The 14,920-nt window shown below is 43.1% G+C and overlaps 1 protein-coding gene across 3 annotated transcripts in view; it reads right to left on the bottom strand.

Moving 5' to 3' along the window:
* The window catches only part of LOC134452700 (RING finger protein 145-like), a 43,648-nt gene that overhangs the window by 10,321 nt on the left and 18,407 nt on the right, over positions 1 to 14,920 (bottom strand). For all 3 annotated transcript variants that reach the window (XM_063203212.1, XM_063203211.1, XM_063203213.1), the window contains exons 3-8: positions 13,099 to 13,207; positions 9,927 to 10,018; positions 6,598 to 6,833; positions 4,699 to 4,874; positions 2,782 to 2,922; positions 1,952 to 2,134 (exon numbers count right to left, since the gene is read on the bottom strand). In XM_063203212.1, coding sequence (XP_063059282.1) covers positions 1,952 to 2,134; positions 2,782 to 2,922; positions 4,699 to 4,874; positions 6,598 to 6,833; positions 9,927 to 10,018; positions 13,099 to 13,207 — 937 coding nt within the window. The remainder of the gene's footprint in view (positions 1 to 1,951; positions 2,135 to 2,781; positions 2,923 to 4,698; positions 4,875 to 6,597; positions 6,834 to 9,926; positions 10,019 to 13,098; positions 13,208 to 14,920) is intronic.

Raw genomic sequence — 14,920 nt, 5'->3', positions numbered from 1 at the left:
GCGGAGGAGGGTAAACACCAGATAACCGAGGTCCGCTTATTGTTGGACACGGAGTGGATAACTTGCGGATAACTTTCCCTCAGATAACCCTATAAACATTTGGGATCCTGTTCCAAATATGTGTGTGCATTTTACCTGCAGACAGTTCAGTGTGCACTCATTCAAGGCATGTTGATTTTAAAAGCCTTTATAGAGACTGCCATTGGAAATTAGCCTCGGCTATGAACGCTATGATGCTTTCTGTTGGGTTGCTGTTCAGTCTACATGATGCGTGCTGTATCTGTTCTTATCAAATAAATCATGAATTAACTAACCTACAGTACAGGCCAAAAGTGTGGACTCGCCTTCTCATTTAATTAATTCTCTTATTTTTTGTGGCTATTTACAGAACATAGTACATTCTCAGGGAGGGCATCAGAACTGTACATGAACACATGTATAAATTATGTGCTTAACAAAACAATGAAAATATATAAAAAACAAAAACAATTACTTAAAAAATATCAAAAAGTGCCAAACAGTGACGTCAACACAGAAAAAACTGATGGTGCAACACGTTTCAACAAGCACATTTTTCTGTTTATTTTCAAGTAAAAACACCCAGTCAGTCAAGTCAATCTTAATTGATACAAGCAATACAAGCAAGATTTTCTTGATCTGATTATGGGTCACTTGGTCCAACATAGCTGGTTATCAAGGTGGAACAGAGGTATAAAAAGTAAAAGTGAAAAACCCTGCCACAGATTCCCTCCAACACTGGTTTGACTCAATATCAGATCAAGAAAATGTCTATAAAATGCTTGTATTGGCAAGTGTTTAAAACTAGGTTTTACGTGTATGTCTCAAATTCTTAGTTCAACAATTCTAGAGAGTTATTGGAGGACTTTAACGTTCAATTAGGCCACACCAATTTAATTTGTTGGTTCTCGGATTCGCCTCTTGTATTTTGTATCAAAATGGGAAAAAAAAAAATCAGTTTCAATACCCCAAAAAATGAAATCGCTAAAAAAAACGAAGACTGCATGTTTTCATGAACGGGGAGGTGCCTCTTTAGTAGTTGGAGGTCATGTGACGTAGAGAACCAATAAAACCACTCCTTTCAACATGCCGATTACGACTAGCGAATCAGGAAATGTGTTACATTCAAACATTTACAGACAAACATGCAATGGCAAGTTGAAGCCCCTGTGGGTTAGCAGTAGCAGCGGTGAAACACAGTATTGCTCTTAGTGGAATTAGTGGAGTGGGATAGCAGTTTTAAAAAAGAAAAACAACAACTATTCAACTGTTGAATCATCTCAGTTTATTCAAACCAGATTAATATAATAATTGCCCTGTGAGCAAATTTTGTGCCTGGTCTATTTGGCTGCCTTAATTCCCTTCTACACTGTCCTTCTCCATGTCCAGGTGTTTGCCTGTCTTGCACCTTCCTTTGGAGGTCCATGTGAGGCTGATATACAGGTGGTATAACCACACGACTCTTTTTTTTTTTATTTTTTTTTTCGCCCTCTCGCTTCAACTTTTTCCTGAAAAAATCCGAGAACCAACAAATTAAATTGGTGTGGCCTTAAGATTGACATGACTGACTGGGCATTTTTACTTGAAAATAGACAAAAAATAAGCTTATTGAAATGTATGGGGCCACCACTTTTACCGTGTTGACGTCAGGTGGATAGACAGCTGACATTGCTGTTGGACAACAGCTAGAGTGATATTTTTGGTGAGCACATAATTCTACATGTGTTCATGCACAGTTTTGATGCCCTCCATGAAAATACACAATGAAAATCCACGAAAATCAAGATAATGCATAAATGAGAAGGTGAGTCCACACTTTTGGCCTGTACTGTATGTATTTGAGTACTTATTGTATGTTCATTTGTAGTCATTTGTCCTTACTTGTCATATGACGCTTATTTGATGTTTATCATCAACTAATTGATCTCCTTACTTGTCCCGTGATGCCCCTAGTGCCAGCACTATGGGGTCTGCGATTTCCAGCATGGACTGCAGTATGGAGGCCACCACGATGAAGAGGATGATGCTGAGGAGGAAGGCCCTGTGGATCACCTGCAGCTCGATCAGACCCGTCTGCACCGCCAGGATCAACAGCGTTATGCCCTCCGTCATACCACTATGGGGAGGAGATAGAGAGAAAGAAAGAAAGAGAGAAAGAGAGAATGAGAGAGAGAAAGAAAGAAAGAAAGAAAGAGAGAAAGAGAGAAAGAAAGAGAGAGAGAAAGAAAGAGAGAAAGAGAGAAAGAAAGAGAGAGAGAAAGAAAGAGAGAGAGAAAGAGAGAAAGAGAGAGAGAGAGAGAGAGAGAGAGAGAGAGAGAGAGAGAGAGAGAGAGAGAGAGAGAGAGAGAGAGAGAGAGAGATGAGTTCCGTAAGCTCCATTTTTTTTACTTTGCATTATTGGAAATGACTGTTCAGAAGTCCCATCATCTATGAGTGAATTCTTGCCATTCAAATATTTTTGAGAACATACTTTTTAAACTCATATAAAATGCATTCTGGAATGCAATGGCCTTACAACAAAGCTCTTCAAATATAGTATCCAAATGAGATGACAAGCAATTGTTCTCATGTCTGTTATGAGGAATATTTTTAGTAGCAGTACTGATTAAGAGTGATTTCACTATAAGGTCAGGGTAAAGAAGTATAACAGGCAAATACAGTGTGTGTGTGTGTGTGTGTGTGTGTGTGTGTGTGTGTGTGTGTGTGTGTGTGTGTGTGTGTGTGTGTGTGTGTGTGTGTGTGTGTGTGTGTGTGTTTCATTACCGGTGCATGGTGTTGTCATGCATGAAGGCTCGGTAGCCTTGCAGGTAGAACTTGCAGAGTGTGAGGACTCCCAGAGCCACGAAGGATACAGTGAAGACCAGCCCCAGCAGAGAGTAGGGAGTACTACAGCACTCGGCAATACTGTAGAAAACACACACACAGTCAAACATGAAGAGCCATCAGCTAGATTGTTAGAGACGCCAGAAGAACATGTCGTGCTCCTCAGGTGCAACCCAAAACAAACAAATAAACAAAACAGACACACAAAAAATGTCCAACCTGCAAAGCGACAGTCTTTGCACAGAAATGGTTATAAAAATGAGATGACACTTTTATATTTAACTTCACTTGTAACTGTATTGCCAAACTTCTTGTACAAACCTCAGTTCATCTCATGCTCATAAATTTCACTCCCACCCACACACATTTTCAATGCCAATTTTGTGTTGTTACCATCCGAAGAAGACTGCTAATACAACATGGAGAAAGGGGTGCCTTTGCCGTGTCATGCATGCTTCATCTCAGTCATGAAAATAACAAGAAATGATAATAACAAGTAATGACAAGATTTGCACACTGCTGGCAAAAGACGGAATTTATAATTTATAGAGAGAGATCCTGGTTCTTCCTCAGGCATCTTTCAAGTGCTAAAAGACACAATCTGTGTATCCTGTGTCACATCGTCCAGGATGTAAAACTGCATGGCCAACACTTTATCTTAGTGTCATCTCCCCACACAGCAGCTGACACGAAAGATAGACAGAGAGATATGCAAGAGGAAGACACCATAATATCCTGTACCCTCCCACATTGGAAATCACACAGGCATGGTCTATCAAACCTGATCTAAAGGGTGGTGCCGTATTCATTTCATACGTCACTGCGTAGCTATTTATAGGCATGTTTAATGGGAATTGCCATACGAGATGTATTCTATAGGGTCACATTAGGAGACTCAAGTGCCATAGTGAGGATACAGCCAATCTAATGCCCTATTTAAGAGCACCATAAAAACGTGAACATCCCATTCAGTTAACACAGCTGGATAAGAGTTATTACGCCTCTACATCGCCCAGCACAGCGCATCCATGGGCACGCGTCGTAAAAGCAATTTTAAACAAGCATGTTGATTAATTCATGTGGTTCTCCTGATCGATATGATTCAGTGGGATGATTCAGTTACCTCTGTCCCACGGGGGAGGTATTCTACCTGGAGAGAGAGGACGAGAGGAGTCCCTCACAGAGACAGGGTTGTAAAATTGTGTGTGTGAGAGTGTAGTGAATTGAATGCATGAATGAACGAGAGAATGGTTGGGAGAATGAAGGTGTATGTGCATCACAATCCGCCAGGGAGATGGTGTCTGGGTGTGTGTGTGTGTGTGTGTGTGTGTGTGTGTGTGTGTGTGTGTGATTCAGTGGTGAGGAACAGGAATCTCTCTTGTGAGGGCAGGTCTGTGTGTGTGTGTGTGTGTGTGTGTGTGTGTGTGTGTGTGTGTGTGTGTGTGTGTGTGTGTGTGCGATTCAGTGGTGAGGAACAGGAATCTCTCTCGTGAGGGCAGGTCTCTGTGTGTGTGTGTGTGTGTGTGTGTGTGTGTGTGTGTGTGTGTGTGTGTGTGTGTGTGTGTGTGTGTGTGTGTGTGTGTGTGTGTGTGTGATACAGTGGTGAGGAACAGGAATCTCTCTCGTGAGGGCAGGTCTCTCTGTGTGTGTGTGTGTGTGTGTGTGTGTGTGTGTGTGTGTGTGTGTGTGTGTGTGTGTGTGTGTGTGTGTGTGTATTTACCTGGTGAGGAAGAGTAAGAGCAGCCTCTCTCGTGAGGGTGGCTGGTCGTGTGTGTGTGTGTGTGTGTGTGTGTGTGTGTGTGTGTGTGTGTGTGTGTGTGTGTGTGTGTGTGTGTGTGTGTGTGTGTGTGTGTTTACCTGGTGAGGAAGAGGAAGAGGAGTCTCTCTCGTGAGGGCGGCTGGTCGCGCGTGCTGAAGTAGGTGTAGATCTGCAGGGCAAAGAGCACCAGCCAGAAGCACATGAAGAGCACCGGCAGCACCAGCTGGTTCCACAGAGACATGCCCAGCGCCAGCAGACCATACACCTCCACCACCTGAAGAGAGAGACACACACACACATACGCACACGCAAACTTAGTCATGGTGTAACAATGTCACATGAAAGACAACGTTTTAAGCTAAGGGGACTAGGTTAATATTTGTCCACTGTAACATTAATAGGGTGTTGATGTCTGTTGTTGATGTAAGCTGTACAACGCTAACATGGATTGCATTTTCAAGTCGTGGAGTGAAGGATGCAAAATGCAACTTGGTTGAAAAATGACCGAGTAGCCTAGCAGCAGGGAGGTTGTTTGAAGAGCTCAAAATTCACCATTTAAGAGCATTTTATCCAAAAAATTCTCGTCTGGGTGAGACCCGCCCCCTAGTTTGGCTTGGATACAGACTTCGTGCTAACCAACATCACATCCCCCAAAACCGCCACTGGTATGTGTGTGTGTGTGTGTGTGTGTGTGTGTGTGTGTGTGTGTGTGTGTGTGTGTGTGTGTGTGTGTGTGTGTGTGTCTGTAGTACCTGGTGAGGAAGAGGAACAGTAGTCTCTCTCGTGAGGGCGGCTGGTCGCGTGTGCTGAAGTAGGTGTTCACTCACCACATTTCCGGGTGGTAGTGCACTCTAGGGGCGCCGACGGGCGAGTGCACACTCCATTCGGAATGAATTGACTGCGCTCTCACGACAGCGCCCTCTAGGTGAACTGCAGGCATGGATCGAGTGAGTGAACCCTCTATAACTTTAGACCTTCTGTGGTGCAAACTGAAGCCGTGCTGTGACGCAGCCTCTATAAACGGCCCCGTTTGTAAACTAACTGTGCACTAGCAAAGTTCTCTATGTCTCGTTTTACATGTCAACAACCCCGCGACTCTGCGGAATGAAGTACTGAGCAACTTTGAGCCTTATAAATGGGTGGAAAGCAGATTTATAACGATGGCAAAACAGGTGCGGGTCCATCACAGCAGAAGCTAAATTTCACCTAGCTCTGGAATTCGGACTAGCGCTCATACTTCGGAATGCAGGGGACCTTTGGATGCGAGGTATGAGGCAAAAGTTAGGGCTCATCATCACGTTTTAACACAACGTAAGCCATTTCACACGGGATTACCCCTTTAACAGGCCTGGTAGAAGAAAATCCTGAACCTGAAAGTTTGACATTTTTTGAAATAAGAAAAACATAATGAATGACCAAATATTCTCAAGGTTTTTATTCTTGCAAATCCTGTCAAGTCTGAAACCCAGGCATTGAACACGAATACCAACAGCCCTTCGGCTACCTTGTTGGACACCAAAACTAATCCGACCCAACCACATCCATCACTTCGCCTGCATCTGAGCTCAGTATGCGGACTCGGTCTTGCCCAGCCTGCAGGGTATTGAAACATCTTACCGTCCCAATCCACCCACCCAATACAGTACATCTGAACTACACTCATACACAAAAACTCTTGATTCACCTGCATCAGATCTCAGAATGAAGTCTTGGCCAGCTTGTAGGGCATCAAAACATCTTAGACCCAACCCACCCACCCAATATACAGTACATATATACTGAACACAACTCTCTCTCTCACACACACGCACGCACGCTAAGCACGCACGCTAAGCACGCACGCTAAGCAACTCTGGACTGACCTGCACAAGTTCTCTGTATGCCGTCTTGGCCAGCTTGTAGGTACCGAAACATCTTACTCTGCCAACCACCCATCGGATATACAACTGAACACATTACACACAAACCTGACACAAAATAGGCAACTCTGGTCTGACCTGCACAAGTTCTCGGTAGGCGGTCTTGGCCAGTTTGTAGGGCACGAGCAGGTTGGAGGCGATGAAGTAGAGGACCTCGAGGCCGGTGAAGATCATGGCGAAGCGGTTGATGAAGACGATGGTGTCCAGCGGCACCAGGCAGAGACGGGCCACCAGCGGCAGCAGGTGCGCCGAGAACAGCCAGATCTGCTTGGTCTGCATCACACACGAGCACAGCGTGCACACCACCAACTGGCCTGCAAGATGACACAGTGGAGCAACAAACAATGTTACAAATATTACATAGTGCACCTTTAACGCACAGGCAGAGTACAGAGGAACAGACATACAGTATATAGTTAAAGCAGTTAATATTAACAGAACAGTCAGATCTGCTTGGTCTGCATCACACACGAGCACAGCGTGCACACCACCAACTGGCCTGCAAGATGACACAGTGGAGCAACAAACAATGTTACAAATATTACATAGTGCACCTTTAACGCACAGGCAGAGTACAGAGGAACAGACATACAGTATATAGTTAAAGCAGTTAATATTAACAGAACAGTCAGATCTGCTTGGTCTGCATCACGCACGAGCACAGCGTGCACACCACCAACTGACCTGCAAGGAGCACAGTGGAGTGGCAATATTAACAAGGGTGGAGCAGAGAGGAACAGATATGAAGTTAGTACTAACAGAACAGCCAGATCTGCTTGGTCTGCATAACGCACGAGCACAGCGTGCACACTACCAACTGGCCTGCATGGAGCACAGTGGATCAACAATGTTTAACACACAGGTGAAGCACAGAGGAACAGAGATATACATCAATGTTTCCCAACCTTTTTTGTGTTGTGTACCCCCAAGCCTTTTCATTGTGCCATGAGTACCGCCTAAGTCAAGTTCTTTCTCGCTTTCTCCATCCCAATGTAACTAAGCTCCATATGTTTGTTAAAATAAAAATTTTCCAAGTACCCCCTGCAGTGTGCTCGCGTACCCCTAGTGGTACACGTACCCCTGGTTGGGAAACAGAGATATACATTACTCTAAAATTGGTATTAACATAACAGCCAGATTTGCATCACCCACGAGCACAGCGTGCACATCACCAGCTGGCCTGCATGGTGACACAGTAAAGTAACAATGTTTAACACACAGGTTAAGTACAGAGGACATACAGTATATACGGTAGTTATAAAGTTAATATTAACAGAACAGCCAGATCTGATTGGTCTGAATCACGCACGAGTACAGCGTGCACATCACCATCTGGCCTGCAGGGGGCACGCAAGGTGGAGCAACAATGTTTAACACACAGGCGGAGCACAGGGGAGCAGAGATACGGTATAGATCTTTTTGCTCTGCCATCACGCACAAGCACAGCATGCACACGACCAGCTGGCCTGCAGGGGGCACAGTGGAGCAGAGAAACACCAGTGCCTAACACAGGGATGGAGCACAGAGGAAAAGAACACTGCACACCATGCTGCAACTATATTATTGTTTTCAGTGGAGAAGAGGAGTGCAACACTGCCGTTTCATTTTTTGGGGTTTGCTGGCTTTTCGGCTCTAACCCTTCACCAGAGCGCTGAGAATACTTTGTTCATTTAGTATTGCTATAGCATACAAATACACATCTGTTTGATTTCACCAGGGTTTAAAACATACATGTCAATGCAGAACTCAGTTTCTTGAAAGTGTGCTTGCTAACCAATGTTGAGAAACGCATCACAAAGCTGTCCTTGACAGGTGCTTTGTGCGTGACAGGCACCTGCCGCCAAACATTCCGGTGATTATTTATGACATAAACGATGATTATATTGTTATGCAAAATATGTTTGATACGGCCAACGGATGAGGCACTATCTGTGCCAAGACTAAGGTGAACACTGCAGGGGGCAGAGTTGGGAACAGAGGCAGACAGGACGAGTCACGCGCACGCGCACATACACGCACGCACGCACGCACACACACGTAGAGCCATGAACAGTGGGCATGGCAGGCACCTCGTTTTATGGTCATGCAAATACGTGTCGTTTATTTGATATGGCCAAATGGATGAGCTATCTGCAGCTAAGCAAGAAGCCCTTTACTTTACAGGCAGCTCCACAACAACGCCACAAACAGACTGTGCAGCTCCACACTCGCCACTTTACAACTTAAACAAATACAAAGACTCATCCCAGTTGCTATAAAAAGTCTCCGTAATAGACAGCAACCATGCCATGCAGTAGGGGTGGGCGATATGACGATATTGTATCGTGAATCGCGATATTGAGTAAAATATCGTCTCGAATCTGCCAAAGTGGAGAAATCGTATAGATCGTCTTGCACTGAGGATGTTTATTATCAGTATCAGAGTGACGTTTTCTCACTTGTGTTGTTGTCTTCACTTTATTCTTTACATTATTTTATTCCAATTGTACACTTTATGAGAGTATCATCAGTGTGTTAACATTTTATTGACTGCAAATTACAAATTGCAAGTATGAAAGTTATTTTTTGTTGTTTTTATTTTTTTGGATGGAAGATCGTGATAAAAAATCGAAATCGTGATTTCATGTTAAAAAATCGTGATGCAACATTTTTGCCATATCGCCCACCCCTACCATGCAGTGCACTGTTCTCTGTGTTCTATGTATTGCATATATTTTTGTTTATGCATGAATGTTGGGAGAATGTGAGTGTTAAACAAAAATTAAAATTTCCCCCTGAGGACAATTAAGTGTGCTCTACTCTACTACTACTCGACGAAAAAAAAAAAAGATCAAATAAACACACTCTATCAGTAAATAATAAATTTTGTTTGTGGTCTGTCATCTTCAGAGGGGTCAATCCTGGGTTCAGAAAATAAAAGCCCAGTGTAAATGTAAAAAAAAATAGAAATATATAAAGACGACAGCAGTGGAATGGGGAAATGGAGAGGGATACAGATGCCAAGCGAGGAACTTGTTTTCCAAACAAGTTTCCAAACAAGTTTCTCTTCCTCTCCTTTCTCAAAAGTCAATTGCTAACCTGATCTGATTGTTGAGGTCTTGTTGTGTATTGTCAAATTAATTTGTTTTCTAAACACGCTGCCGCAGATCTCGTCTCATCCAACCAACTCTGAATAAGCTGATCGAAATAAGTACTCAAGATAGGTAGACGAACTACCCAGGGAAGTAGCAGGGTTTTTACGTCTGAACTGGGGTGCATTTATTGAAACCATAGTTCCTAGCTAACTATGTTAACTACTTGCCTGGTTGCAATGCAATTTCCCATTGGCAACTATCCAAGTTGCTGAATTGCTAGCTACTACGCTTTCGAGAAACATAAAACTGGACAGCCCTGCTCCTCCCACTTACCAATGAGTGCAGTGGTGAAACGGTTCATGGACAGCGGCTCAAGATACAAGGGTCCCTCATATCCCGACTCCAGCTCACTACGAACATAATCCCTGAAAAACAAACACAGACAAGACGGACAGAAAATTATTTACTCAGCATCCTGCCGTCTGAAAGACAAAAGGTGAAAAGCAAGATAATTCCCATGAGTCAGTGTGATGATTACAAAACACAGCAAAGACAGCAAACAAAGTTGACAGTGCAAAAGAAAAGCAACCTCTGGTTTTAAACCCAGGTGTGTTCATTGTGAAACTTAACTCATAACACCACATGCAAGAATTTCAGGGTAGGCCACAACAATAGTGTTCGGGTAGGAGTGGCACCAGCGGGGTCGTGAATTGATCTGTGGCTTTTAGCTGGTGAATCCAGCTCCTCACTATGAAACAATGACTGGTGGATAGGGATGCAAATTATCGATTAATTCATTAATCATTAGTTGATAGCCTTATCGATCGACTTACGATTAATTGATAGGCGGCGTTTTCTCACTGAAATCTCAATGTTTCTCGAAAAAAAAACTACTAAATCTAAATTTTTTTAATTAAAAATTGAGATAAAATACCACATTTAAGTTAATTCTATTTAAATTCTTTAATCCAAAAGGTTATTTAAATATTCCTACTATTCACACCGCTCTTCACATTCTTCACATGTCCATTTCACCTGGGTCTCTTGTCAGTTGAATTGTCGATTAACCCTTTAGCTACCAGAACTTTTTTTGAATAGGCCCGAATTCTACCAAGAATTCTAAGAAAAAAGCTGCATTTTGGTCATATTTCAAATAATGTCAAATAACTTGAAAAGAAATGAAAAGTGTCAATTACAAGTTACTTTCATATTAAAGTAGAGAAAACACACTTTAAAATGGTATATCATTTATGGATAATTAAATGTTCAGTATTCCCATAGAGTGCCTTTGATGTGGATTAAATTATAAAAATGTGATAAAATCCGATATTATCTAGGCCTATCTATCTATATATCTATATATTTAGGCCTATCTATCTACCTATCGATCTATCTATCTATCCTTCCGTCCATCCATCCATCCATCCAGGGTCAAAGTTGAACAATGAACATGTGACGACAACAAATGTCGTTCAACCAGAAGTCCTGTTTTCAAGCGGTCGGCCTATGGATTATATGCGCTAACTGTAATGGACTACACTAGATAATAATGTTTGAACTGAACCATGCCAAAGACGTGTAAGGATAACCGTAGAAGTGTCCGCGATAGCAGACAGGACATGAATGGAGCTCTAAGGAAGTTTCAGCCCCCGATTTGGCACAGGTAAGACGCGCCAAGCATCACCGAGTAATACGGAATTGAAGTGCAACAAACACCACGTTGGTAGGCTATTATTGGAAGTTAGCATTCAACTCAACGTCTTCACGCATGTTTTTATGAAGGACAACGTGGAGTGGCAACAGTCCTTGACTGCTTTGCCAAAGCTGACACGCAAAATGGGTAGGCGCTGCGCTTCCTTCACACGCGCCTGTTGCACAGAGCTGTCGCTGTAAGTTGTACCAGGAAACTAAGATAGTTGGATACCAACATATGGTTTGACTCTGAAAACACTCTGAAGACAGTTTACATTTTTAATAGCGTGTTGACATCGGCTGGACAGTTGTGTTTGCTATTTAGGACCATGGCAGAACCCATCACAGTTGAACACCATCTCATAAGCTTAATAAAACAACATGATCTAAAATAGCCCAAATAGTCATAAACATGTGCTGTTGACCATGAAAATAGATCGAAGATGGTTGGAAGTTTTCATATTTAGTGTATATTGATTGTAGAAACAGAATGGTTATGTTTGTAGCCATTCAATCTCGGACGGCCGTCATTTGAATTGACGGCAGATTGCCAAGTCGCATAAAGCGGCGCATCTCGAAATAAAATCTAAAATACTGAAAAATAAAATAATATAAACATATAGTTTTTATACTGAAAGTATATCGAGGAGGGTCTGTAATATTGAGCTAAAGTGTTTGAGAGCTGGAAAAACTGCATGATGACGGCCGTTCAGCCGTATTTTCATATGAAAATATTCCGGCCGGCCGCGGCCGTTATGGTACAGATCCAGCCGGACGTTCACGGCCGTTATGGGAGCTAAAGGGTTAATTGCGATTAATGTTTTTTAATTTATTAATGCATTGATCGATTAAAGTTGATTAATCGACATCCCTACTGGTGGAACAATCAAAGGTGGAACACCTCGCCTCATATTTTACAAATTAATTCTTGATGAGTACTTGGAGGTTGCGATTGGTAAAGGGGAAAAAAAGCAGGAAAGCATTCAAAGCACACAATGTTTTTTTTTTCTACAGCATTTTCAGGTAAGAAGACTCAGATATTCCTAATAAATAGTATGTGTTCAGGTTGTCCGTATTGGGTTGGCTAATAGCTGGAGCTTTTGTCTGAAAGTGCTGCTGGTATGGACTTGTATGAACATTCATCATAGCTATGACAAGGAACTATGCAAAACTCTACTACAACCTGTTTCAAACCGTCCTCTAGCGAACAGTCTGTACATTGGTAACATTCTCTGTGTCCACTTGTCGGAATTCCTGGACCCCTGTTCTGTAACCTGAAGAGTGTGACCGTGACTGCAAGGTACTCGAGAGCTTTTTCACTGCTCTAAAAATGTATGTCAGGCTTCCCTTCTGCCCTTAGCAGTGTTGGCTTGTTTGACCAAAAATTCTAAAAATAGAGAAGTTCGAAATGCTGCAGACCAGCACAACTTGATCCTCAGCACAACATGCTCTGGCATAGTGTGCCAGCATGTCAAGAATATGCTGCATCTGTTTGTGTGTACGCCACGGCCCTGAAACGTGTCTGTGTTTGGGGGGCTGGACTGAGTGTGCCTGCAATGTGTGTGTGCCTAAGATTTATGGTAGCGTGGGATCACCACATCCACTAAGAGATCTGGACGTCGTTTCTCGAAAGTATTGTTGCTAAGCAGTTAGTAACTTGGTAGGTTGCCAATGGAAAATTGTATTTGCAACCAAGTAAGTTGCGAACTTAGTTGGCAATGATTCAGTCGGTTAATACACCTCTGGTATTTAACATGGCCATAATGTGTGTGTGTGTGTGTGTGTGTGAGTGCGAGTCTGAGCGTGTGTCCACCTGGAGATCTGGTGTCCGGCGAAGAGCAGCAGGGCGGTGACCACATACAGGTAGAGCTGCACCAGGTGCTGCCGTGGCAACGTCAACAACACCAGACTCAGGATGTAGCCTACAGAGGACACAAGGAGAGAAGAGAAGCAGAGAGGAGAGGAGGAGTGTTAAAAGAGTGTTAAATCCAGTGAACAACGATAAGACAGACTCAGGACGTGGTCTACGGAAGTTACAAGGACAGAGGAGAGAGGAGATCAAGAGGAATGCTAGAACCAGTGAACAACACTAAAACTCAGGATGTAGCCTACGGAGGATATAATAAAGGAGAGAACAGAGGGTAGGAGCAATGCTAGAGCCAGTTAACATTAAGACAGCCTCATAGTTCAACCTGCTTAGGACAGTAGGAGAGATGAGTGTTGGGCCCAGTTGAACTTTTTTATGGGGATGGATCGGCAAATGACTTGGGACGGAATCGAACCCAGGTCGCCGGCGTAGTAACCCTGTGCCCTACCATTAGGCCACGGCAGGGCCAGGCCCAGTTAACCTTAAGCCAGATTCAGGATGTAGCTTATGGAGGAGGACCCAAGGAGTGAAGATGAGAGGAATGTTAGAACCAGTGAACTCTAGAGAGCCTCAGGATGTACCCTACAGGTTCAGTTAAAATGTAAATCATCTAATAGAAAATGAGGACTCCAGGCTCTTCTATTAGATGATTTACCTCTTAACTTAACCTGGTTTACTGCTGAACCAGCTTTGTAGTGTAGGCCCCTGGTGACAGGAGAGAAGAGGACGGAGGAAGGAGGAATGTTGAACTCAGTGAACTCAGGATGTGGCCTAGAGAGGACAAGAGACGAGAGGAGGAGTGTTCGAACCACTGAGCACTAAGACAGACTCCAACTTGGAGAACAGGAGAGAATAGGACAGCAGGAACAAGGATTGGTGATAGACCGACAGTCCCACATCCTTACTGTTACATTAGGACAAAAATACAGTGCAATACAGTGATGAGTCATCATCACAAGGTGCTGCTTTGCAGTCAAAAGAGAAAAAAAAAGTCATGGTGGACAATAGGCGCTAGGATTTTGACATTGTGACCACTAGGACGGATACCTCTGAGACTAGTGTACATTGACATAATACAATACGATACGATGGTACTTCATCACTTTTCACTTAAATGAATTTTGCATTACTGAACAAAACTCGAGTAAGACAGGACATACACATGACATGACAAGACTATTGTGCATGTGCCATGCACGTGTCGTGGAGCATAAGCACTAACTGACAAAAACAGAACCTGGGACCTGGGACTAGTATTAACAGAAGCGGCACTCAATGGTTACTTTCAGATCTTCTACATGTAGCAATTATGCTTGTCAGAGATGTCATCAGAGGAAATGCAAACATCTAGAGAACAGAACAAAAACCTCAACCCGCTCAACTTCCTGTAACAAAACAAAGATCAACACATCCAGAAATATGTCAAACAGAGCAACTAATGGTTTCCTTTTGAGTGAGGGTCATGAATAACATGTCAACTGAGTTTGTGGGGTGACATTGTGCATTTTTGGGTAGTAGGTTCCAAAAAAAAAGGGGGGGGGTGCATTTCTCGAAACCGTAGTTGCTCACTATGTTAGCTACTTTGTTGCTTGCAACGCAATTTCCTATTGGTAACTACCTAAGTTGCTAACTGGCTAACTACGACACTTTCAAGACATCCCATATCTTTGTATCAAAAGCCGCACCATAACAGACTCACATGGTCTTCATCACATGGTGAAAAGACTGTTCAAAAACACTTACATAATCGGAGGAGGAGGACAAGGAA

The sequence above is a fragment of the Engraulis encrasicolus genome, chromosome 7 (genome assembly GCF_034702125.1).
Source record: "Engraulis encrasicolus isolate BLACKSEA-1 chromosome 7, IST_EnEncr_1.0, whole genome shotgun sequence".
Taxonomy (NCBI): domain Eukaryota; kingdom Metazoa; phylum Chordata; class Actinopteri; order Clupeiformes; family Engraulidae; genus Engraulis; species Engraulis encrasicolus.
The sequence above is the reverse complement of the archived record's forward strand: the minus strand, read 5'-3'. Positions and strand labels throughout refer to the sequence as shown.